Source organism: Tamandua tetradactyla, chromosome 2, assembly GCF_023851605.1.
Source record: "Tamandua tetradactyla isolate mTamTet1 chromosome 2, mTamTet1.pri, whole genome shotgun sequence".
Taxonomy (NCBI): Eukaryota; Metazoa; Chordata; class Mammalia; order Pilosa; family Myrmecophagidae; genus Tamandua; species Tamandua tetradactyla.
In genome coordinates, this window is record NC_135328.1 from 102,969,329 (window position 1) to 102,996,597 (window position 27,269).

A 27,269-nucleotide genomic window follows, 5' to 3' on the forward strand; every position below is an offset into this window, starting at 1 on the left:
CATTAAACAAAGGGTCATTATGCTAGTGGGTTGAGCAGCGAGTGGTCAGATGTCCATTGAGCAATGAGTGAGCAGATGTTTGCTGTGTAAAGACCTTGGTTGTAACAATTTACATCCCGTTCCGAAGTGACTTTATGATTCCATCCATAGAGCCCTCCCTTATTCCCTCGACCTAACACTGACGATTGTGTAACTATATAGCTTTTACAATGCGACCATGTGATTGTGAAAACCTTGTGGCTGACACTGCCTTTATCCAGGGTATGGACAAATGAGTAAAAAAATAAGGACCAAAATAAATAAATAAATAAAGAGAGGTGGTAAGGGTAAAAAAATTGAATAGATTGCAATAATAGTGGTCAATGAAAGGGAATGATAAGAGGTATGGGATGTATGGGGTTTTTTTCTTTTCTCTTTATTTCTTTTTTTTGGAATGATGCAAATATTCCAAAAATGATCATGATGCTGAATACACAACTATGTGATGACATTGTAACCCATTGATTGTATACTTTGGATGGACTGTATGGTGCATGAAGATATCTCAATAAAAAATATTTTTAAAAAAGCAAAATACAGTAGTTTAAAAAAAAATTTTAAACAACTTTAATTTTCAGTGTTCTCCCAAAGTAGTCCCAATGATAAAACGGCCCCCCATTCCAGAGATTTCATTTAGGTCTCAGCACAAATGCACTTTCTCAGAGAGTCCTTTCCTGGTCTCCTATTTAAATGAAACACTTTCTGTCCTCTCGCATCACCTGTCTGTCCTATCCCAAGCTCTCCCTATTCTATTTAGCCCCGTTTTATTTTCTGCATAAAATGACCATATTTATTTGCTGATACACTGATCATTTATCACTCCCCACAACTATAATGTCTGTCTTTCTCCCATGAGTAACTGAAGCCCAGGAACCTGGAAGCTATTTTTGAATCCTCCTTTTCCACGAACTAGAACTCCTCTTCTGATTCATCAGCTGGTTTTGACTGTTGTAATCCCAAATATGTCTTGAACTCATCTATCTCTCTCAGTGTTCACTGCAATTATTACCCTAATCCAGGCTACCACGTGTGCTCACCAGGCTGCAGCAGCCTCCTCCTGGTTAGCCACTTCTACATGCCTCTCTCTAATCCATTCTGCACACAGGAGCTGGAAAGATAGACATAAGAAAAACTATGGGTGGTGGTGTTCACTGTCCTGCTGGAACAGTGCCTGACATATGTGGGTTTTTACAGTATTGGCTCCTTCTAACCTCCAATAGATTAATAAGATTTTTTCCAGTTTAATGCATAGTCATATTTACTCTTGAAAATTTCTAAATTACTGAAGACCATGAAGAAATAAAAGATTGATTCATAATTCAATGATGCCTGTTATATTAACTTTTAACTTTATATTCTGCTTCTTCACTATCTTTTTTTTTACCATAAGCATGCATGTATTTATTTAATTTTTAAAGTTTCAGCCCAGTTTTTTTGAGCATGTCTCTAGTGCCTTGCTTTTCCCTTAACATTTCTTTTTTATTGTGAAAAGTAACATATACCAAAAAAATAAATAAATAAATTTCAAAGCATATGGCAACAATTAGTTATAGAATAGATTTCAGAATTTGGGATGGATTACAGTTGCACAATTTTAGTTTTTTTCTTCTACCTGTTCCAAGATACTGAAGACTAGAAGAAATATCAATATAATGATTCAGCAGTCATATCCTTTGTTAAATTCTGTCTTCTTTGTTATAACTCGGCCTTCTCCTTTGATCTTTCTCCCAATCTTTGGGGGCATTTGGGCTGTGCCCATTCTAATTTTTTCATGTGGCAAAGGGCTGTTGATAACATGGGATGAGGGATGGAACTAGGAACTAGGCTGGCCACTCTGAGTTTCAGGACTAATCTGACCTAGGAACCCATCTGGAGGTTGTAGGTTTCTGGAAAATAATCACAGTACATGGAACATTTATAGAATCTGAGATAAAGCCCTAGATGTTCTTTGGGGTTGGCAGGAATGCTTTTTGTTGGGGGTTGGCAAATCATTAAAAATAGCATTATCTAACTGAAGCTTGCATAAGAGTAGCCTCTCGACTTTATTTGAACTCTTTCAGCCACTGATACCTTATTTTGTCACAATTCCTTTCCCGCTTTTGGTCAGGAAGGCATTGTCAATCCCACAGTGACAGGGTCAGGCTTATCCCTGGGAATAATATCCCAGAGAGACTTTCACCCCTGAATATCATGTCCAACACAGGGGGGAGGGTAATGATTTTCCTTGCAGAGTTGGGTTTCATGCAGAAAATGCAGTCTCATATACCTACCCCTCCCTCCAATTTTTAACACTTTGCATTAGTGTGGTAGCTTTGTTACAGAGGGTGAAAGAATATTATTTTAATTGTGCTAGCTACAGTCCATAAAATAGGCCATATCTGAGCAAAAAAGAGGTCCTCTAGAAGTAACTTGTAGGCTTAACTCTAGGTAGGCTTAGTTTCTCTGCTATGTAAATAAGCTTCACAGCAGCAATCCTCAAGATTAAGGGCTTGGCCTGTTGACTTGGGAGTCCCTAATGCTTGTGATGGTATCAGGGGTTTCCCCAGTGGTACAGTTTAATAGTCGCATTTTTTTTCCTTCCATCCCTCAAGGGAAATATGGACAGTTATATTATGGTGTAAGGACTTAACTACTGGGAAATAATTACTGCTGACATTTTAATGTAATTTATTCTAATATTTTCTGGGTTTTTTTTTTTGTAGTTTATGGGATATGAGTTTCTATAATGTCTAGAAACATATTTTAGAGAATTCTAATAAAGATTTAAGCAAGTAAGTTTCTTCATGATTTTAAACATACTCCACACAATGAATAAATATAAGCAATTTAGCACTTATGACCCCTTGAATTTGTATTGCAACCACTTTTAAAAACAGCATATATTCAGATTTTTAAATTATAATGATATTTTTTTCATTAGAGAAGTTGTAGTTTATAGAAAATTCATACAGAAAATACAGAATTCCCATATACCTCCCTCTTCCCCCAATTAACACTGTTTTAGTGTGTTACCTTTGATGATGGTAGCATGAAAATGTGAAAAGTAACACCCAAAATGGTGAAAGAATATTATTATAGTTATAATTATGAGCTGTGCTAAATGCAGTCCATATTTTACATTTAGGGTTTATTGTGTTGTACAGTACTATATATTTTTTGATTTTTATTTTTATTCTACCAACATATATACAATCTAAAATTTCCCCTTTAATTTCATTCAAGTATTTAATTCAGTGTTAATAACATCCCTAATGTTATACTACCCTCACACCACCATCTATCACTAAGTTTTTCCATTATCCCAAACAGAAATTCTATGCCAATCATGCATTAACTTCCCATTTCCTGCTCCAACTCCCCCCTTAGTAAACTGTATTCTAATTTCTGACTGGGAATTTGCTTATTCTAATTATTTTATATCAGTGAGCTCATATATTTGTCCTTTTGTTTCTGATTTATTTCATTCAACATGATGTCTTCAAAGTTCACCCAAGTTGTTGTATACATCGGAATCTCATTTTTTTTTTTTGGCCTGGGCAAGCACTGGGAATCGAACCCAGGTCTCTCTGGCATAGCAGGTGAGAACTCTGCCAGCTGAGCCACCATGGCCCACTCTCTCATTAATTTTTTAAGCCTAAATAATATTCCATTTTGTGTATATACCACATTTTGTGCATGCATTCATCAGTTGTTGTGCACTAGCTTGCTTTCATCTTTTGGCAATTGTGAACAGCGCCACTATTGACATTGTCATGCAGATATCAGTTTGAGTCCCTGATTTCAATCCTTTGTTGTATTTCCCTAGATGTGGGATGGCTGGGTCATACGGTAATTGTGAAATTCAACTTTTGAGAAACTGCTAAACCCTTTTCCACAGCAGCTGAACCATCTTTCATTCCCACCAACAATGAATAATTGTTCCTATTTCTCCACATCCTCTCCAACACTTGTACTTTTCCTTTTCTTTTTAAATAGCAGCTGTTAGTTTGCAAGCTGCCAGAATGCAGTACACCTGAAATAGAATGGCTTTTAAAAAGGGGAATTTATTAAGTTGCAAGTTTACATTTCTAAAGCTGTGAAAAAGTCCAAATTAAGTCAGGGCTATGAAAATGTCCAAATTAAGGCATCCAGGGAAAGATAACTTGGTTCAAGAAGGCCAGTGATGTTCAGGGTTTCTCTCTCAGCTGGAAAGGCATATGGCAACATCTGCTAGCTTTCTCTCCAGGAATCTTTAATGGTTTCTCTAAGGCTCTGTCCATTCTATTGGCTCTGTTGGTTCTGTTGGCTCTGTCAGTTCTGGTGGCTCTAAAGTTTTTTCCAAAATGGTCCCCTCTTAAAGGGCTCCAGTAAGAAATCCTACCTTGAATGTGTGGAGATATAGCTCCATGGAAATTATCTAATAAAAAGTTACCACCCACAATTGGGTGGGTCATATCTCCATGGAAACAATAAAAAAGATTCCTCCCAGAAATATTGAATAAGGATTAAAGGACATGGCTTTTCTGGGTTGCACAACAGATTCAAAGGGGGCACAGTAGCCATTCTAGTGGGTGTGAAATGCCATCTTATTGTGGCTTTGATTTGCATTTCCCTAGTGGCTAATGATGTTGAGCATCTTTTCATGTGACTTTTGGCCATTTGTATATTTTATTTGAAGAAATGTCTATTCAAGTCTTTTGCCCATTTTTTATTCAGATTGTTTGTCTTTTCATTGTTGAGTTTTAGAATCATTTTATATATTCTGAATATTAAACCCTAATCAGATATGTGGTTTCCAGATATTTCCTTCCATTCTATAGGAGACCTTTTAAATTTTGTGATAAAGTCCTATTATGCACAAAAGTTTGTAATTTTGATGAAGTCCCATTTATCTATTTTTATTGTTGTTGCTTGTGCTTTGGGTGTAAAGTCAAAGAAACTGTTGTCTATACCAGTTCCTAAAGATGCTTCCTTATGTTTTCTTCTAGGATTTTTTACTCCTGGTTCTTATATTTAAGTCTTTCATCCATTTTTATTTAATTTTTGAATGTGTTGTGAGATAGGGTTATACCTTCATTCTTTCATATATCAATATCCAGTTTTCCCAGAACTATTTTTTAAAGAGACTGTTCTTTCCCCATTCAGTGGACATGGCACCCTTTTCAAAAACCACTTGGCCATAGATGTGACCATCTATTTCTGAATTCTCAATTTAATTCCATTGGTCTATATGTCTGTCCTTATGCCAGTACCACATTGTTCTGACTACCGTAGGTTTGTAATAAGTTTCAGATCAGGAAATTGGAGTCCTCCCACTCTGATCTTCTTTTCTAAGATACTTTTTGGCTATTGGAGCCTCTTACCTACCTCTGTCAGTTTGAAACTATTATGTACCCCAGAAAAGTCATGTTTAATCCTGATCCAATCTTCTGGGGCCAGACCCACTGTTTAGGGTGGAAACTTTAATTGGATTGTTTCCATGGATATGTGACATGTCCAGTTGTGGATGTGACCTTCTTGATTGGATAGAAATGTGACTTCACCCATTCATGATGGGTCTTGATTAGTTTACTAGAGTCATTTAAAAGGGGAAACATTTTGGAGAAACCTCAGAACAAAGAGAGCTGACACAAAGGACCTTTGGGGATACAGAAGGAAAATGCCCCAAGGGAAACCTTTCGAAAAGAGAAACCCAGACAGAAAGCTATAAGAGAAACCCTGAACATCATTGGCCCTGTCCCGAGTCAAAGTCTCTTTCCCTGGACGCCTTAGATTGGAGCTTTTAATGGCCTTAGAACTCTAAACTTGTAATAAATTCCCCTTTCAAAAGCTGTTCTATTTCTGATATGTTGCATTCTGGTAGCTTTAGCAAATCAAAACACCATCTATATATATTAGATGATTGACTTTCCCATTTCTGCACAGAAGACTGTTGGAATAGTGATGAGGATTGCATTGAGTCTGTAAATTACCTTGGATAGAATTGACATCTTAACAATATCGAGTCTTTGAATTCATGAACATGAAATATCCTTTTTATTTAGGTATTCTTTGATTTCCTTTAGAAATTTTTTTTTGCAATTTCTATGTACAAATCCTTTACATCCCTGGTTAAATTTATTCTTTGTGCTTGATTTTTTTAGTTAGTATTTTAAATGTAACTTTGCTCTTGATTTCTTCTTTAGATTGCTCATTACTTCTTTAAATCAGTTCACCACTCTAGAAGCTCTAGAATTTTTGTTGTGGATTTTTCAGCATTTTCTATATATAGGATCATCTGCAAGTAAGGAAAGTTGTACTTCTTCTTTTCCCATTTGGATGCCTTTTATTACTTTTTCTTGCCTAATTGTTTTACCTAGAATTTTCAGTACAATATTGAATGGCAGTGGTGACAGCTTTTAGTCTTTCATCACCAAATATGATATTAACTATGGAATTTTCACCTATGCTCTTTATCAGGTTGAGGAAGTTTCCTTCATTTCCTAGTTTTCTGAGTGTTTTTGTGAAGAATGGGTGCTGTATTTTGTTAGATACTTTTTCCTGCATCAATTGAGATAATCATGTGTTTTTTTTCTTCTTCATTTTATTAGTGTGGTGTATTACATTAATCAATTTTCTTATTTTGAATCATCCTTGCATACCCGGGATAAGTGCACTTGATAATGGTGTGTAATTCTTTTAATGTGCTGTTGAATAAGTTTGCTTGTATTTTGTAAGAATTTTTACATCTATCATACATAAGGGATATTACCCTTTAATTTTCTTGTATTATCTTTATCTGGTATTAGGATGATGTTGTTGTTCACAGATATTTTAAAATCTAATTATTTCTTAGAAAATATTTGGAAAAGGGAAAACAAACTCTATAGACTTTTTATTAAGTAAAGATAGCAATAGCATAATTCTACGTATCTATCTAATTGTTTTTTTTCTTTTTTGCATGGGCAGGCACAAGTCGAACCTGGGTCTCTGGCATAACAGGCGAGAACTCTGCCTGCTGAGCCACCCTGGCCCACCCTCTACTTAATTTTTAAAAGCAATATTAATATATGTAAAATCTTTGACATTTTTCTAGGGATTTTTTTCTGCAGAAGTTGTTTTCAGATTAATATATAAAGACCTGAAGTGATTTATAAGTTTGTTCATTGGCTTTTACATATGTAGGCAGGCACTCTTGTGAATTATAAGCTTGAAATTTATTTATTACTCTGGCATTTGTTACTAAAATAAGCATCCTTACTAATACATTAGTGAATAAATTGAAGGAGTTTTAACACCAATACAATGCTGCTTTCTCAATTAAGCAAGTACGCCCTTAAATGTACTTTAATTTTCCATTATGTGCATTTTGAAATGACCATAGTTTCTTTGCCATTGCGCATCTTGCTTAATCAAATGAAATTTTTAATTGCTATTCATGCCCAATCAACAGCCAAAATTAATTCCAGTTGGCATCAAAATAATTAAGTAGACCAAAGAACAATTTTTTTTTTTTGCATGGTCAGGTACTGGCAAATGAACCTGGGTCTCCAGCATGGCAGGTGAGAATTCTACTAGTGAGCCACCACTGCACCACCCAAGCACCAATTTTATAGTCCAATTTTCAAAAGTATTAGGCAACCATTATATGCTACCAATAAAATATATTTCTGGCTTTGTCAATCTAAAATTTTGAAAGAAAATTAAATGTGTGACACTCAATATACATTGGGCAATGTCTTTACAATCGTCATTTTTATTGATGATGTATATTGGGACTAGTAAAGGTTAATGAGATGCCTGTATTATGGAGTGAAAATATTATAGTTAGGATGACCATATGATATTCTTAGCCTGGGAAAGTTCTGGTTTGTGCCCATCATCCCAGTGCTTGCTTTGGCGTAACATCTTAGCACTCTCTAGAGTGTCCTGTTTTGAATGATAAATTATGTGGTCACCCAACTTATAATGCAAAAGAAATTGTGATGAGATGATTCCAGGCCATGCAGTCATCACTCATCTTGATTTGGGATTTAACTCTATTCAGGCCCAGTAAGGAGTTGAGTAGCCTCAACTACTGTGAACTTTCCACATGGGAGAAGGTTTATTTTAAAATGTTGTACTCATTTCAGTGTTGATATCCTCTTATATTTCGTAGATGAAAAATCAGCCAACATTTAAGGAACTGAAATCATAAGCCTCCCCAGCTTTACCCCTTTTTACCATTCCTGTCAAAATATGTTTTAGTGGGTATTTGATGTCAGATGAAAATTTAAATACATATTTTAAATGTGTCCATTTTTCATTTAGCAGACACAATGGACTAGAATTGTGGTGATCACAATTGTATTTGTGGGTATGGCTCAAACCAGTGACATTTGAGTAGCAGTCTTTTTCATACAACTGTGATTTATTTGGGGGCTGTAGGTACTATTTTCAACTCCTGCATTTTTTTTCAGGGGCTGTCAAATCCGTCAACTCAAAAATATTCTGTTGCGTTGTGGTTTGCCAACACACCACAGTTAAGTCTTATAACTTGAAATGGTGCTTCACTGTGACTCATGGGTCTTTGTGACAATGTCAAGGGATAAGCCCTGTCAAAAACAGTCCTCTTAACTGTCCTCTATTAGAGATAACCCAATGATGACTCCAAAAGTTATTGGTCTCTTGGATTTAGTACTGGCTAAATAATTTGTGGGGCCCAATGCAAATTGAAAATGTGGCATCCCTAGTTGAAAAAGTCCTAAGAATTTCAAGAACATTCAGTCAAGTATGGGGCCCTTCTGTTCGTGGGGTCCTGGGCAACTGCATGGGGCTTGTGCCCATGCATTTGGCCCTGCTTGGATATTTTTATCTGTCTCTTTCCTTTCCCTTCCAAGCCACAATTATTGACCAATTATTATGTGTGAGAAACTGTGTTTATTATTGGAAATAAAATGATATAGATCCCCATAAGATAGATAAAATATGGCTCAAATTGTAGCTACATTTTTAATGCAATTTTATTGATACATATTCACAGGCCATATATTCATCCAAAGTGTATAATCAATGATTGGTGATAGTATCATATGATTGTGCATTCATCACAATTGATTTTTGAATATTTTCATTTACTCCAAAAAGCAAAAAAATAAAAATGAAAAAGAACACCCAAAACATCCTATACCCCCTATTATTTTTTTTGTCTTTGTTTTCTTACTCATCTGTCCATACACTGGATAAAGGGAGTCACAGGGTTTTCACATCACATGGTCACACTTGAAAACCATATCGTTATACAATCATCCTCAAGAATCAAGGCCAATGTTACAGCTCAAAAGTTTCAGGTATTCCCCTCCGGCTACTCCAATGCACCAAAAACTGAAAAGGGATATCTATATACTGAATAAGAATAACCTCCAGAATGGCCTCTCTACTCTATTTGAAATCTCTCAGCCACTTACGTTTTATTTTGTTTCATTTGCCCTCCTCCTTTGGATGAAGAGGAATTCCTTACCCCCATGTTGCCAGGGTCAGGCTCACCCTGGAGAGTTATGTCCCACCATGTTGTCAGGGAGATTTACACCCCTGGGAGTCATGTCCCATGGAGGAGGAGGGCAGTGGGTTCACCTGAGGAGTTGGATTAGAGAGAGAGAGACCACATTTGAGCAACAAAAGAGGTTCTCTGGGAGTGACTCTTAGGCATAATTATAAGTAATCTTAATTTCTCCTTTGCAAGAACAATTTCATAAAGGCAAACCCCAAGATCAAGGGCCTGGCCCACCAACTTGACTGACCCCAAGCTTACAAGAATACCAGATCTTCCCCAGGTGGGGAAGTTTAACATTTCTACTTTTTCCCCCAGTCCCCCAAGGGGACTTTGCAAATACTCTTTTATCTTCTGCACAGATTTCTCTGGGCTGTATTGGGGCGTCACATTAACCTGCACAAATCAACAAGATCTCACTCTCCATTCAAAGTTCCACATAATTATGGTGTTCAAATAAACTGACCATACAAGTTAAATTAGATACTGTACTACCTAAAATATAAATTGTGCACCACATAAACATCTCTTCCTTTGGTCTCACATAGAAGTTGAAGTTTTAAAATATAGTCAATATCATTCTTTACACTTTAGTTTGATTTACCTTAGTCCTAATCAGATTAGCCTCATTCCATATCTCTAATTGAATTCTGATCACTTTTTCAGTGTGTTTTAACAGTTGCTATATGGGTAATGCTCAATTGCATACCAGCAGAACTCTAGCTCTGAGTCTCAGGTGTCACACAGATACCCAAAGTTCCAGGGAATGATCAGGTTATACACAAAGAGCTCAGCATCTCAGAATTTAGAAATAACAGTTAAATTCAGGAAGAGATGTGACTGCTGTAAGAGTTTACAATCAAGGAATCTTTACAGTCAGCCTTCCCTGATAACCTATGCTCTTGAATTCAATTCTTAGAGTTTGCATATTATAGTTAGACCACATTAGTGAGGGGTTAATATTTGTCCTTTTGTTTCTGGTTTATTTCAGTCAACATACTGTCCTCAAGTTTCATTCATCTAGTTGCATGCCTCACAACTTCATTCCTTCTTACAGCTGCTCAGTATTTTATTGTATGTATATACTACAGTTCCTCTTTCCATTCTTCAGTTGCTATACTCTTAGGCCACCTCCACTCATTGAATGGCTATATTTTAATCTCTTTAAGATCAAAAGCTAAGCTGTAGCTTTCTATATATCAGTCTTAAATTTCAAATCTTGTCCTCCAGGTTGTTATGAGCTGTATACTAGACATATAGGGCCACAGCAGTCGCCATCTCCCTGGTTCTATTCTCATCAAATTTGTTCACTGCTAGAAACTTTTACTCATAGCCAGGTAACAGATCATGCTAGAGAAGGGGTTAGCTGAGACTGGTTTAAGGCAAGAACTTAAATCCCAAATGACTCCTGAACTGAACAGGTAATATACTATAAACTATAAATCTACCAGCTAGGGACAGTTTGCATGCTTGAAAAGGTAGTAGCTGCCCACTTTAGCTGCAGAAAATTATTACCATGTGTTATAGATTGAATCATGTCCCCCAGAAAAAACATGTTCAAGTCCTAACTCCCAGTCCTGTGAATGTGAGCTGATTTATAAGTAGAATCTGCAGAGATCCTATTAAGATGAGTTCAAACAGGGTGGGCAATGGTGGCTCAGTGGCAGAGTTCTCACCTGCCATGTCAGAGACCTGGGTTCGATTCCCAGTGCCTGACCATGCAAAAAAAAAAAAAGAGTCCAAATTGAATCAGATGGTTTTAACCCAATATGATTGGAGTCCTTATAAACAAGAGAAATTTGGACCCAGTAGTAGGAGATGGAAGGAGACAGATCACTGTGTGTGGAGGCAGAGATTGAGCTACCATGAAAACACTATAGTCTTTGGAGAAAACATGGTCTGCTGACACCTTGATTTTGGACTTCTAACCTCCAAAACTGTGAGACAATAAATTTGTGTTGTTTAAGACAGCTGGCCTGTGGTATATGTTATAGCAGCCCTGGCATATTAAGACATCAAGTAAGAATGTGGGCAGTATTGTCAGATCTGTTTTTTTTTAAAAAGTTGGAAATCTAAAAAATTACATGAAATCTTTTGCCTTTTCCTACTGGCAATTAATTCAAATTTTAAAAAGACTCAATATAGCCAGAAAAAATAACTATAGACCAAAGTTAACCCATAAAGAGTTAGCATAAAGCATTTGAGATTTATACGTGTTATGTGTATTTCGATTGTTTCAAGCTAGCTTTTAAAAGTTTTCCCTCTTCCCTTCTTTCCTTTCTTCCTTCTTCCCTTTCTCTCTCTCTCCCTCCTTCTTCCCTACTTTCTTCTTTCCATTCTTCTTTCTTTCTCTCTCACCTTTTGAATATCAGGTATACAAAAGAGGATTGATCTTGCTTTATAATACACTATCATTATTGCCCAATGCTTGGCTGGCATTTTAATGTTTTTATTGGGATAAAAACTACACATATTGAAGTACACAATTTGAAAAATTTTCCATATGCATCAACACATTCAAGATAATTAACATACCTCAGAATTTTCTTGTGCCTTCTTTAGTACCTCCCTTCCTCCATCTGATGTGTTTCCTGCCCAACATTTGGTATTATCAGACATTAATTTTGCCAAGTAGGTGAAAATTGATACGCATTTCCCTTTCGTTCTTGTTTTGCACTTCCTTAGATGAGATTGGGTTTATTGGCTGTACATTTCTCTCTTCTGTGAAATGATTGTATTTTTGCCTATTTTTCTATTGGGTTATAGGCTATTTGAATAGATTCTAGTCACATCTTATGCCATGTTTTCCCTATTGGGGAAAACTTGTTTCTTTAATTGATAGCAGTTCTTTACTTTTTATACTAACCTTATGAAGTGCTTTGTGAATTGTAAATATCTTCCACTTTTATTTAATTTTTTTTCTTTGAAATGTCTTTTGATGAACAGAATTTTTTATTTTAATGAAGTTGAATTTATCTATTTTATGGTTTATGCCTTTAATTTTTTTTTTAGTATTGATTTATAATTTTCTGGATACAAGGTTTGAAGACAATCTTTGGCTAATTGATTCGTAGATGTGTCATGGTTTTTGTCAGACTAATGTTTAGGGTTATTTTAGAACTTTATATTTAAGCTAATATAAATCAAATTGCACATCATTCTCACTTTAGATTACAGGTTCAATAATTTGTAACAAAATTTCTTAATTTTTTTATACATTCTCAAATTAAAGAACCACTTTGGAACCCTTAAATATAAGTAACTATATCAGCTGTATCTTCTCTTACTATTACAGTTAGAATCTAGTGCCCAGAATAGGGCAAAACTAGGTGAGCTTAACTAATACAGAGTAAAACTGTAATTCTGAGTGTGCTACATAACTCTGGCTAAATTTCATGTACTGTTCTATAAATTCTAGAAGGTTCAGATCTGTACACAAAACCATTTGTGAAGCCAAAAGCTGCTGTAGTGTAAATGTGCCACCAGGATCCATTTCAAAACACTGCTTCCTCTTGCCAAGGTCAGCACAGCCATGCCTGTTATCGCTGAAGTAACCAGAGAATGCCAGCCTCCTCCCTCTGTAAGAGGCAGCTTCTTTTGCACTGTTAAATTTCAGCAATTTTTGGCCCTTTCTTTCATTTCAGAGATGGAAATCTTCTGTTTGTCATTGTAAAGCAAAGATTACTACCTTCTTATGAGAAGTTTTGATAGAGAGGAAAAGAAGTAATGTTTCCCCAGAAAATTAGCATTTTCCTCTTGTACAAGTTTTATTTTCAGGAGTTGGGAAAATGAATATATTATCTCCAGGTTTGTCCACATTGGAGATGGATGGCTAAATGATGTTCTATAGCTTTGCTTCTTAAACCTGAACTCTGGACGTAGGCATCTCTACTTCCTCAGTTAACTTACCAAGTATATTTAGTGGTCAGTATTTCTCACCTTTCTAAGAGTGCACTCACTTGCACTGCCCTCAATCTACATAATTAGGATATAACCCTAGAAATGGAAGGCATTAAAAGTGAAGCAGGCAAACACATGCAGTGTGGGATGAGGCCAGATTTGTTTGAATAGGAACTTACTGGGTTGGTTTAGTTTTATTTCAAACACGAACCCCATATACAACCCTTTTGACCTGAGTACTCCATCCCTAAATGGCAAACTAAACATTCATGAAAACTTAATGGCAAGGAAATGAGTACCTTCTTATGTTTCAGGTTGTGAAATGGTACCAGGGGAGCACTTTCAGTGGCAGGCAGAAGTGTGTGGCTGTACTAGACCAAAATATTCATCCTTTCAACCTGTAATTCCTCTCCAAATCAGTCAGCAGCCAAGAAGTTCTGACAGGACACCTCCAGGATGCCACCAAAAAAAGGTATTTCAAAATAAAATCTTGTTTGTTGAACATTATGTATACTTCTTAAAGACTGGGCACTTTGGAAAGTTTGTTTCAAAATTTGATTCTTTCTTGTAGGGCTTTCCCCCCTTCTACTTTTCTGTAGATAGGTTCCCTGTGATTTTTGAGAAATTGGGAGGGTTTATGTTTTAATTTCTCAATTCCTTCCTTTTTTTTAATGGCTGTATGATTTCATTACCTAGTAAACCTGCATTTGCCTTTCTTTCATTCAGGAAGATAATGGGAAAAGGAAAATTCCTTGAGATTCCAGTGCAGCAATTCAAACTCAGGGTATATCCCATGTTGCATAGTCCACTGGAGAGTGGAAGAGCTTTTTGAAGGAGAACTGCTCTGCTCTGGTTTATGAGTTAAATGAGGTTGTGAATTATAGTTGAAAAGGAGAATAAACAAAATTTATTGAAGAAAAGAGGCATAAAATCCCGCTTAGGAGGTAGTATTTATGTAGAGGATGAACCATGTGATGAAGCACAGTTTTGATCGCTGAGATTTGCTGTAACGGGTGCATTCTTGGTACCCTGTAGTCACTCTGCAGCGTGTTCAGCAGTCATTCTGTGATGCTTATGGAGCTTACATTTGGATCTGTTTCAGCAACATTTCAGTCTCCAAAAGACAAACTAGTCTATTTTTTTTTGAACAGAGAAAACCTGGTTATGCACACTTGCTTGTAAGAATATTATTTCTAATCTAGATAGACTTGGCACTGGTCATCCCTTTAGCTGACTTATTTAATCTTAGAATGGAAAGTGGAGACAGAGACCTCATTTAGAGATAATCTATTAAAGCATTCCAGTTTCAATGCCATATCTTGGGAATCTGAGTAGTATCTAATTTCATATGCTCAGTCACTTTGTTATTACTTCCAAAGCCTGGAGAGCTTAGGTCATTATCCAAGTAGGTTATTGTTTTCAAAAAACAAAAACAGCCACTTCTTTTGATACTCTATGCACCTTTCCATTAAAGCTACTGAAATACCCTTGAGTTGTATATTAGCTTTTAACAGGATGGGTTTGGGTTTTCCATTAATAAGGGCAGGGTCCAAATCTAATGTAAGATATTAGACTTTATCACCTTCAGGTTTTCCCTACAGACAACTTCAGGCTTCTCAGTTTGTCTGGATAGTTTTGTGGATGGCAAGCTCTTTTTAAATCTCCAACAATTCTTACAAAAAGTTACAATGAAACTGCTCAAGCTATCTGGAATGCCAGCCACTTCATTCAACAGATAAGATTAGAATTGATTTCTCTTGCTGTTTATTAATACTGCTTATTAATTATCATTTATCAATTTCATTGCTTTCTCAATGACAGGCATTTAAACTTTAATAACTTTATTCTGATTATGATTGCAATAAATGTGTAAAAAAATTATGTAAAAAAAAAAAAAGGAAAGTTGTGCCCAGAGGGAGTCCATGAAAGATGAAGGAGGCAAATTTATCTGCTTGGATCCCTCCTGACCCCCATTTCCCTTTCTGTAAAGTGCACCCCATGGGGACTCCACACAACATACTTCTGAGTTAAACAGACCCTTTGACACCATTATAAGATTCCAGATCCATCACTCAGTAGTGTGGTGGCCTATCCAAGTCTAGAGTAGCAGAGGCCCTCAAACTCTGGTTTCCCAGGTGGGCAATTTTTCTGTGTGCTTGACACTTGGAGAGCAAATGATGGGTTGGGTCTAGGATGTAGTCAGAGCCTGAGGTGGAAAGGAGGCATTGGGGAGAATCTGAAGAGGTATATAAGGTTTGTGTCTGATACAGAAGGAAGGACTCCTAATACATTTGGCTTATAGAAGTACTAGTACTTGGAGAGATTGAATAGGAGAAGATGAGGAAGTAGAAGGGAATGACTCCCCAGTTTGTGGCTTGGAGGATGGAGAAGGAAATTCCAATAATTAAAGCAAGGAGACAACAGAAAGAAAAAGTCTGGTTGGAGTATGGCTCAGTTGATTGTCTGCAAGATTATTGCAGGAGGTCAGGACAGATGTGAGTGTTGGTGATAGTGATCTTGGTAAGATCTGGGGTTTGAAATTCCTAGCATCATGTGGCTCCCCAGGAAAAACATATCAAATGGCAAAGGAAGATGACCAATAATGGCATCCAGGAAAACTTTGGCATTCAGTGGTAAGAGGAAGATGATAAGCCTGTGGAAGAAACAGAAAGGATGGGTCACAGTGGTAAAAGGACATCCTGGAAAGATAAATGTCACAGAGAGTTTCAAGAAGGAGGGCTAGTAGTCAGTTAAGAACTGCTCTGTATTGCACAGAAATATCTTGCATTGCAGACTAATCCTGGGAACATTTGTAAATATGAGGATAATTCTTAATTTTAATTTTAGGCTATAATCATGTTGATATATCTTTATCATCTGTCTTTGATCATCATAATTTGAAAAAGATTAACGAAGTTTTAACTAGCAAAAGCCCTTAGATATTTTCCCTCAATCAATCAATCAATCAATTTTGTAATTTATGGGTAGAAACTGCTTATTAGTAAAAGAGTGTTCCTACGTGGCTTAAATATGGTAAGCTTGTGGAAGCCATTTATAAATTCTGAAATGACATACAAAATAAAGGTGACAATTGTCACCTTGTTGCTATACAATTTTGTTACCCATAGCATTTTTTTTCCCCCAACAACACAAAGAAAAATCTCAGGCAGTCCTGGCTATACTATTCAAAATTCTAAATTTGTGGAGCTCAAGTGAATAGATGGCACTTACTACAAGAAATAATTAATATATGTAGATCAAACTTTTTGGGTTTGAAATGTCCACCAGTGAGACTAAGAGTTGGTATTCCTTTGAATATAAAATGTTGACACTTTTATTTCCATATCTTTCATCCCATTTTTTAAATCAACCTTATTGAGGTTTAATTTACATACACTAACCTGCATCCATCTAAAACGTATAGTTTGACAAATTTTGACAAAAGTGTACATGTTGTGGTCACTATTTCAATCAAGATTTAAAATATTTCCACTGGACGGGGCTTGGTGGTTCAGCAGGCAAACTTCTCACCTGCCATACCAGAGACCCCGGTTCTTATCCTGGTGCCTGCCCATGCAAAAAAGAGAAAGAATTCCACTGCCCCAAATGTTTCTTCATGCCCCTTTGCCATCAAACCACACCCTGGGCCCCCTGTTCCCTCCACCTCTGGCCCTAAACAATCACTAATTTGCTTTTTGTCCCTGTAGATTAGTTTGTATTACTAAAATTTTATATAAATGGGAACATACAGAATGTACTCTATTCTGACTGACTGCTTTCATTGAGCATTATGCTTTTTGAAATTCATCCACATTATTAAGTATATCAATAGTTTGTTCCTTTTTATTGCTAAGTTGCCTTCTATTGCATGGATCTACCACAGTTTTTTTTTTTTTTTTTTTTTTTTAACTATTCACCCATTAATAGACATCTGAGTTGTTTCCACTTTGGGGCTATTATGAAGAAAGATGCTATCAACATTTGTGTGCAAGCCTTTGTGTGAACGTATGTATTGGAACTTCTAGTTGTATGGCAAATGTTTGATTACTTTCATAAGAAACTACCAAAGTATTTTCCAGAGTGGCTATACTATACTTTATTTTGCATATCATTTTGCATTTTAACAACAGTATATGAGAGTTTCAGTTGATTCACATCCTTGCCTAAAGTTGGTATTGTGAATCTTTTTAATTGCAGCCTTTGTGGTTTCAATTTGCATTTTCCTAAGGACTAATGATGTTTAGCATGTCTTCATATTATTTTCTTTTTTTATCCCACCTGTTATTTGTTAATTATTTACTTTTCTTGCCTTCCTTTGCATTAATTGAATATTTTTTAAATTCCTTTCTATCTTTACTCTTGGTATATTGGCTATATCTTTTTATTGTTTCATTTTAGTGGGTCAGTGGGTTTACAATATACATCTTTAACTCCTTATAGCCTATCTTCAAATAATATCATAAGACCCTTACGAGAATGTATAATTCCATTCTACTTTTCTGTCCATTGTGATAGTGTTTTTATATATTTTACTTCCACATATATTATAACCCCCACACTCTATCATTCTTATTTTTGCTTTGAACATTCAATGATCTTTAAAAAAGATTTTGAAAATGGGGGGAATTTCTTTCGTATTTACCCTTATTTGCCATTTCCAGTGATTTTCATTCCATTTTTTAGATACAAATTTCTATCTGGTATCATTTTCCTATGGTCTGATAAACTTTCTTTAAAATATCTTATGGTACAGGGCCATTAGCAATGAATTCTCTCAATTTTTGCATGTCCAAAAGTCCTTATTTCACTTTTTTTTTTGCATGGGCAGGCACCAGGAATCAAACCCGGGTCTCCGGCATGGCAGGCGAGAACTCTGCCACTGAGCCACCACTGCCTGCCCTCACTTTCATTGTTGAAAGAGAGCTTTTGATGGATATAGAATCCTAGATTGATAGTTTTCTTTTTCTTTCAGTGCTTTGAAGATTTCTTTCTAGTTTCGAATGAGAAGTCTGTGATCGTTTCTATCTTTGTTTTTCTATATGTAATATGTCATGTTTCTCTGGTCCCTTTTAAGATGTTCTCATCACTGCTGCTTATTTTAGCAATTTCTTTCTGCTTTGCCTTGGTGTTTTTTTTTTTTTATTTGTTTGTTTTTTCTTTTTTGAGTGCATGGTCTGGGAATTGAACCCAGGGTCTCCTGCATGAAAGATGGACATTCTACCACTGAACCACCGATGCACCCCTGCCTTGGTGTGGTTTTATTCATCTTTTTCTGTTCAGAATCCACAGAGCCTTTTGGATCTTTGATTTATAGTTTTTGCCCTTAAGTCCTTTGAGTAGATACCTAGCAATGGTATTGCTGGGTTGTATGGCAATTCTATATTCAGTTTTTTGAGGAACCACCAAACTGCCTTCCAGAGTGGTTGCACCATTTGACATCCCCACCAACAGTGGATAAGTGTGCCTCTTTCTCCGCATCCTCTGCAGCATTTGTCATTTTCTGTTTTGTTGATAATGGCCATTCTGGTGGGTGTGAGATGATATCTCATTGTGGTTTTGATTTGCATTTCTCTAATGGCCAGGGACATTGAGCATCTCTTCATGTGCCTTTGGGCCATTTGTATTTCCTCTTCTGACAGGTGTCTGTTCAAGTCTTTTTCCCATTTTGTAATTGGGTTGGCTGTCTTTTTGTTGTTGAGTTGGACAATCTCTTTATAAATTCTGGATACCAGACCTTTATCTGATATGTCGTTTCCAAATATTGTCTCCCATTGTGTAGGCTGTCCTTCTACTTTCTTGATGAAGTTCTTTGATGCACAAAAGTGTTTAATGTTGAGGAGCTCCCATTTATTTCTTTCTTTCTTCAGTGCTCTTGCTTTAGGTTTAAGGTCCGTAAAATCGCCTCCAATTGTAAGTTTCATAAGATATCTCCCTACATTTTCCTCTAACTGTTTTATGGTCTTAGACCTAATGTTTAGATCTTGGATTCATTTTGAGTTAACTTTTGTATAGGGTGTGAGATACGGGTCTTCTTTCATTCTTTTGCATATCGATATCCAGTTCTCTAGGCACCATTTATTGAAGAGACTGTTCTGTCCCAGGTGAGTTGGCTTGACTGCCTTATCAAAAGATCAAATGTCCATAGATGAGAGGGTCTATATCTGAGCACTCTATTCAATTCCATTGGTCGATATATCTATCTTTATGCCAATACCATGCTGTTTTGACCACTGTGGCTTCATAATATGCCTTAAAGTCAGGCAGCGTGAGACATCCAGCTTCATTTTTTTTCTTCAAGATACTTTTAGCAATTCGGGGCACCCTGCCCTTCCAGATAAATTTGCTTATTGGTTTTTCTATTTCTGAAAAATAAGTTGTTGGGATTTTGATTGGTATTGCATTGAATCTGTAAATCAATTTAGGTAGGATTGACATCTTAACTATATTTAGTCTTCCAATCCATGAACACAGTATGCCCTTCCATCTATTTAGGTCTTCTGTGATTTCTTTTAACAGTTTTTTATAGTTTTCCTTGTATAGGTTTTTTTGTCTCTTTTGTTAAATTTATTCCTAGGTATTTTATTCTTTTAGTTGCAATTGTAAATGGGATTCGTTTCTTGATTTCCCCCTCAGCTTGTTCATTGCTAGTGTATAGAAATGCTACAGATTTTTGAATGTTGATCTTGTGACCTGCTACTTTGCTGTACTCATTTATTAGCTCTAGTAGTTTTGTTGTGAATTTTTCCGGGTTTTTGACGCATAGTATCACATCGTCTGCAAACAGTGATAGTGTTACTTCTTCTTTTCCAATTTTGATGCCTTGTATTTCTATTTCTTGTCTAATTGCTCTGGCTAGAACCTCCAACACAATGTTGAATAATAGTGGTGATAATGGACATCCTTGTCTTGTTCCTGATCTTAGGGGGAAAGTTTTCAATTTTTCCCCATTGAGGATGATATTAGCTGTGGGTTTTTCATATATTCCCTCTATCATTTTAAGGAAGTTCCCTTGTATTCCTATCTTTTGAAGTGTTTTCAACAGGAAAGGATGTTGAATCTTGACAAATGCCTTCTCTGCATCAATTGAGATGATCATGTGATTTTTCTGCTTTGATTTGTTGATATGGTGTATTACATTAATTGATTTTCTTATGTTGAACCATCCTTGCATACCTGGGATGAATCCTATTTGGTCATGATGTATAATTCTTTTAATGTGTTGTTGGATTCGATTTGCTAGAATTTTGTTGAGGATTTTTGCATCTATATTCATTAGAGAGATTGGTCTGTAGTTTTCTTTTTTTGTAATATCTTTGCCTGGTTTTGGTATGAGGGTGATGTTGGCTTCATAGAATGAATTAGGTAGCTTTCCCTCCACTTCGATTTTTTTGAAGAGTTTGAGGAGAGTTGGTACTAATTTTTCTGGAATGTTTGATAGAATTCACATGTGAAGCCATCTGGTCCTGGACTTTCCTTTTTAGGAAGCTTTTGAATAACTAATTCAATTTCTTTACTTGTGATTGGTTTGTTGAGGTCATCTATTTCTTCTTGAGTCAAAGTTGGTTGTTCATGTCTTTCCAGGAACCCATCCATTTCATCTAAATTGTTGTATTTATTAGCATAAGTTGTTCATAGTTTCCTGTTATTACCTCCTTTATTTCTGTGAGGTCAGTGTTTATGTCTCCTCTTTCATTTCTGATCTTATTTATTTGCATCCTCTCTCTTCTTCTTTTTCAATCTTGCTAAGGGCCCATCAATCTTATTGATTTTCTCATAGAACCAACTTCTGGTCTTATTGATTTTCTCTATTGTTTTCATGTTTTCAATTTCATTTATTTCTGCTCTGATCTTTGTTATTTCTTTCCTTTTGCTTGCTTTGGGATTAGTTTGCTGTTCTTTCTCCAGTTCTTCCAAGTGGACAGTTAATTCTTGAATTTTTGCCTTTTCTTCTTTTCTGATATAGACATTTAGGGCAATAAATTTCCCTCTTAGCACTGCCTTTGCTGTGTCCCATAGGTTTTGATATGTTGTGTTTTCATTTTCATTTGCCTCAAGGTATTTACTAATTTCTCTTGCAATTTCTTCTTTGACCCACTCGTTGTTTAAGAGTGTGTTGTTGAGCCTCCACGTATTTGTGAATTTTCTGGCACTCCTCCTATTATTGATTTCCAACTTCATTCCTTTATAATCCGAGAAAGTGTTGTGTATGATTTCAATCTTTTTAAATTTGTTAAGACTTGCTTTGTGACCCAGCATATGGTCTATCTTTGAGAATGATCCATGAGCACTTGAGAAAAAGGTGTATCCTGCTGTTGTGGGATGTAATGTCCTATAAATATCTGTTAAGTCTAGCTCATTTATAGTAATATTCAGATTCTCTATTTCTTTATTGATCCTCTGTCTTGATGTTCTGTCCATTGATGAGAGTGGTGAATTGAATTCTCCAACTATTATGGTATATGAGTCTATTTCCCTTTTCAGTGTTTGCAGTGTATTCCTCACGTATTTTGGGGCATTCTGGTTTGGTGCATAGATATTTATGATTGTTATGTCTTCTTGTTTAATTGTTCCTTTTATTAGTAGATAGTGTCCTTCTTTGTCTCTTTTAACTGTTTCACATTTGAAGTCTAATTTGTTGGATATTAGTATAGCTACTCCTGCTCTTTTCTGGTTGTTATTTTCATGAAATATCTTTTCCCAACCTTTCACTTTCAACCTATGTTTATCTTTGGTTCTAAGATGTGTTTCCTGTAGACAGCATATAGAAGGATCCTGTTTTTTAATCCATTCTGCCAGTCTATGTCTTTTGATTGGGAAATTCAGTCCATTAACATTTAGTGTTATTACTGTTTGGATAATATTTTCCTCTACCATTTTGCCTTTTGTATTATATATATCATATCTGACTTTCCTTCTTTCTACACTCTTCTCCATACCTCTCTCTTCTGTCTTTTTGTATCTGACTCTAGTGCTCCCTTTAGTATTTCTTGCAGTGCTGGTCTCTTGGTCACAAATTCTCTCAGTGACTTTTTGTCTGAGGATTTTTTAATTTCTCCCTCATTTTTGAAGGACAATTTTGCTGGATATAGAAGTCTTGGTTGGCAGTTTTTCTCTTTTAGTAATTTAAATATATCATCCCACTGTCTTCTAGCTTCCATGGTTTCTGCTGAGAAATCTACACATAGTCTTATTGGGTTTCCCTTGTATGTGATGGATTGTTTTTCCCTTGCTACTTTCAAGATCCTCTCTTTCTCTTTGACCTCTGACATTCTAACTAGTAAGTGTCTTGGAGAACGCCTATTTGGGCCTATTCTCTTTGTGGTGCGCTGCACTTCTTGGATCTGTAATTTTAGGTCTTTCATAAGAGTTGGAAAATTTTCAGTGATAATTTCTTCCATTAGTTTTTCTCCTCCTTTTCCGTTCTCTTCTCCTTCTGGGACACCCACCACACGTGTATTTGTGCGGTTCATATTGTCCTTGAGTTCCCTGATACCCTGTTCAAATTTTTTCATTCTTTTCCCTATAGTTTCTGTTTCTTTTTGGAATTCAGATGTTCCATCCTCCAAATCACTAATTCTATCTTCTGTCTCTTTAAATCTACCATTGTAGGTATCCATTGTTTTTTCCATCTTTTCTACTTTGTCCTTCACTCCCATAAGTTCTGTGATTTGTTTTTTCAGTTTTTCTGTTTCTTCTTTTTTTTCAGCCCATGTCTTCTTCATGTCTTCCCTCAATTTATCGATTTGGTTTTTGAACAGGTTTTCCATTTCTGTTCGTATATTCAGCATTAGTTGTCTCAGCTCCTATATCTCATTTGAACTATTGGTTTGTTTCTTTGACTGGGCCATATCTTCAATTTTCTGAGCGTGATCCATTATCTTCTGCTGGTGTCTGGGCATTTAATCAGATTTCCCTGGGTGTGAGACCCAGCAGGTTGAAAGAATTTTCTGTGAAATCTCTGGGTTCTGTTTTTCTTATCCTGCTCAGTAGGTGGCGCTTGTGACCCTCATCTGTCTGCGGGTCCCACCAGTAAAAGATGCTGTGGCTCCTTTAACTTTGGAAAACTCTCGCTGTAGGGGGGGGGTCGCCAGCCGAAGTGGCTTGGGGGAGAACAATCCGAATCTCCTAGCCGGCCCGGAGATCCACACGCTGGGAAGGTCGCCGGCCTCCGCAGCTTGGGGGAGCGCCCATCCAAATTTCCCCACCGGCCCAGGGCGCCAAGCGTGGGGGGGGGGTGCTGGCCTCCGTGACTTGGGGGAGTGCCTGTCCAAATTTCCCAGCCGGCCCAGGGCGCCAAGCGTGGTGAGGGAGCGCCAGCCGCTGTGGCTTGGGGGAGTGCCTATCCACGGTTCCCAGCCGGACCGGGAAGCCACGTGTTTTGAAGGGACCCCGGTTGCCATTCTCCGTGGCTTGGGGATCTCCGATCCAATTCTCCCAGCTTGTCCGAGGGGCTGTGTGTGGGGGGCGGGCACCAACCGCCGTGGCCTGAGGGACCGCCTGTCCAATTCTCCCAGCCAGCCCAGGAAGGAGGAAGGGAGGGACTCCGGCCGTTTGCCACCCCGGCCCGGGGAAGCCCACGCCCCTCGGCGATCTCACCGGAGCGGGTTCTCCCAGCCAGTCAGCCGTTCCGGAATGGAGTACACTGTCCTCTTGGTCTCTGTCATGGCTCTGGGAGCTGTCCTGTATTGCTTCCACCTCCCTAGTAGCTGTTCTGGAGGAGGAACCAAGACCCGCGCGTCTTACTAAGCCGCCATCTTCTCCGGAAGTCTATAATAAGTTTTTAATGTTGTTTGATAATTCTATTATCTATGTCACTTCTGGATCTGTTTCTATTGATTAATTTGATACAGAAGGTATTATTTTTCCCTGCTCCTTTGCTTACCTGGTAGTTTTTAATTCAATGTTGGACATTTTCAGTTTTGCATGTTTGGGTTCTGGATTTTTTTGTATTTCTTTAAAAATCGTTAGGTTTTTTGTTGTTGGGCTTTTTTTCACACATGCAATTAAGTTACTTGGTATCAGTTGGATCCTTTTAATGCTTGCTTTTAAGGGTGAGTTCAGAGCAGCAATTAGTCCAGGTCTGATTCAGTTTAGGCAATGCTTCTGGAAACTCTAATCAATGCTCTGTGAATTGGGAGGTATTTCCTCTTCTTAATTGCTGGAAAATCCTGCACTATTCCTAGCCTTTGTACATTCCTTGACTTTAAGAAGCTCCTAATCTATTTGAGGAAATGAAACAAATATACAGAAAAGATTAAAAAGCAGCATAAGACTATAAGAAAGAAAGATGTTTGTCACACGAGATGAAGTGTCAAATGAATTGTAGAGGCAATATATACAATGCAAGTTTCTGTCATTTCCAATTCTTTAATCTTTTTCTATGGTTCTCTGTTGAACTGTCTGGATTTTATCCAAACCATGCCTTAGCTGCAAAGCTGAAACATTCAGCAGATATGAATTTGATCAGTTCTGAGTATCTTTGGATGATCACTTCAAAGTTCTGACTGCTGCAGTTCTATTTATGCATCCCATACCTGTACTTGCTTTGTATCAGCCAGATCATATCATTGTCTCTAAGCAGAGTAACTAGTGGAACAAATGTTGGAATCACACAGACCTGGGTTAGAATCCTTGTTTTACTTCTTACAAGCTTTAGACCTTGCATGAGTGAATTAGTTAAGAGTAATTGGTCGAAAACAATATATTCCAACTTAGTTAGCCTAAGCCAAAGGACACCAGGGACCCCAAAGGCAAAAATGAAGTTGAGCCTCATGATCAGCCAGATTTAAAGATGAAAGCAGTATCACAAACTCAGGACATTTTCTTCGTCTCTCACCTCTGCAAATATGCTTCATTCTTCTTTCTGACTACAGAGAGTATTCTCTGTTATAGTAGTCCCAAAAGATAAGGCTGCAATTAAGAGTGCATAAAGCTTTCATTTGCTCAGTCATGTCGCTGGATACATGCATGTATTTTAATATATGTATGTATGTCTGTGTTAGGATACAATTCATAGAAAGTGTTGGGGAGGAAGAGGAAAGGCTCTTCCCCAAAGCTGGATAACTGAGAAAGTGAAATAGCTGTTTACTATAACAAATCATTACATCCAACTTACCCATCTCTAAAGCGGAGACAATACCAATTTCACAGCTCTTTTTTTTTCTGTTTTGAGGTGATTAAATAAGATAATGTGCATATAGTGTCCACTATATGACCTGATGTGTGGGAAGTTCATTAACATTAGGTTCCATCCATTAAGTCTTTTCTTTCTAACTTCATTTATATCCAATCTGTGACTTCAGGTCCTAGATAGTTTTCTACTAAGTGCATATGACTTATCATATCTACAACAAAGAATATGTCTTGTTAAAGCAGAATTATTGGAAATAGCCCACATTTCTTTCATTTATCAAGGCAAGAATTTGTATAGTCCCCCTAGGCCAAGTAGATGCAGGGGAAGGTAACAGGGATTGAACCATTTTGATGGTTTTCTACCAAAGAAGGTTGTTGTTAGGGTGAGGGTTGTACAGATAGAGGAGGGTATTTGTGGAGTAAACTCTTACAGAAATAACTATGAAAATGTTGCTAGACTCAAGTAGGAGAATGTACTAACCGTATCAAGAAACCATTTTGTGAAGATTCCCTGGGGACAAAAAGGGATGATTCTAAAGAATTTACACATTTTCCCATGTAATAGTGATGGATGTTGGCTACAACGAGAACCTGGTGGCCACTCAGTGTGAACAGAGATGTTTAATTTTTTGCTTTTCTCCTCCTAATATTCTTTCTTCTAGTCCAGACCATGCACAAACCAGAATCATGTATTTAGTAAAGAAGAAGAAATGGTCAAGGAGATTTCTGTATTCCCTTCTCCACTGTACAAGTTCCTGGCATGAGGTGAGGAGAAGGAAGAAGCTTTGAATAGGATGTGAGATTGCAGTTTTAATTTAGACAGAGCTGAATATTTTAATACCTGACAAGTGAAAATTATTAAAGTGAGATGTAAATGTAAATGACTAGAAAGCTACAAGATCTGCTGAGATGTCATCCAAGGGTAGAAAAATGAAATTCAATGGCGCCTGATTAAAGGTAGCAGTGGTTTATTTTTTCAACAAATGACTCACACTTATTGAAGTGATAATTATAGTTACTAGGACACAGTGGGTTTTTATATAAATATCTAGTTCTTTCTCATAAGAAAACCAGTTAGAACCTTTAGATAGCTAAGGAATTTCTTGTAGTTGGTAAAGTTCATACACCCCTTCTTGGTAATCCATGCTGCTCAAGTCGTATTGGTTTGTTCTTAGCTGGGATCTCTATTTATGATTCCTGAGCTATAATACTGATGACGATGAGTTCACTCATTGTTTTTTAACTCTGACTATAACTGCATGATGCTTCAAGTTTTTTTCTGCTTCTGAAGGCCAATGGCTTATATCTGTCTTATTCTTCACTTCTGTTCTTTCTCCTTGAGGGCAAGTGTGGTCTATATACTGGGTCAATTGAAAAGGCTTTCAAAATCTCCTTGATGATAATGCTATCTAAAGACTGAATTGAAAATGGATCTCTTGTTTATGTAGCATCATGATACTTCCCAAGTAATAAACAATTAAACAGACTTCCCAACAATAATAGTTGGTTTTTGCTTTTCACTTCATGTCCAATAGTGCATGTATGTTAAACTTGCAATTTGGCCATAGACTTCACATATGATTATTTTTGTGAAATAGATTTCTCTACCTCAAATATATTTCCTTTTCCTTAAACTTAAAGAATTATATTCAGGTCTGTTCCCAGAAAATAAATGTATACTAGTTTTGTTTTTTTTTAACTTTTTTTATTG

General features: G+C 36.7%; 1 protein-coding gene across 1 annotated transcript in view; it reads left to right on the plus strand.

Annotated features, from left to right (window-relative positions):
* The window catches only part of TMC1 (transmembrane channel like 1), a 469,408-nt gene that overhangs the window by 280,170 nt on the left and 161,969 nt on the right, over window positions 1-27,269 (plus strand). Inside the window, exon 8 of the mRNA XM_077148434.1 lies at window positions 13,741-13,898. Within this exon, the coding sequence (XP_077004549.1) occupies window positions 13,883-13,898 (16 nt within the window). The 5' untranslated portion in view covers window positions 13,741-13,882. The remainder of the gene's footprint in view (window positions 1-13,740; window positions 13,899-27,269) is intronic.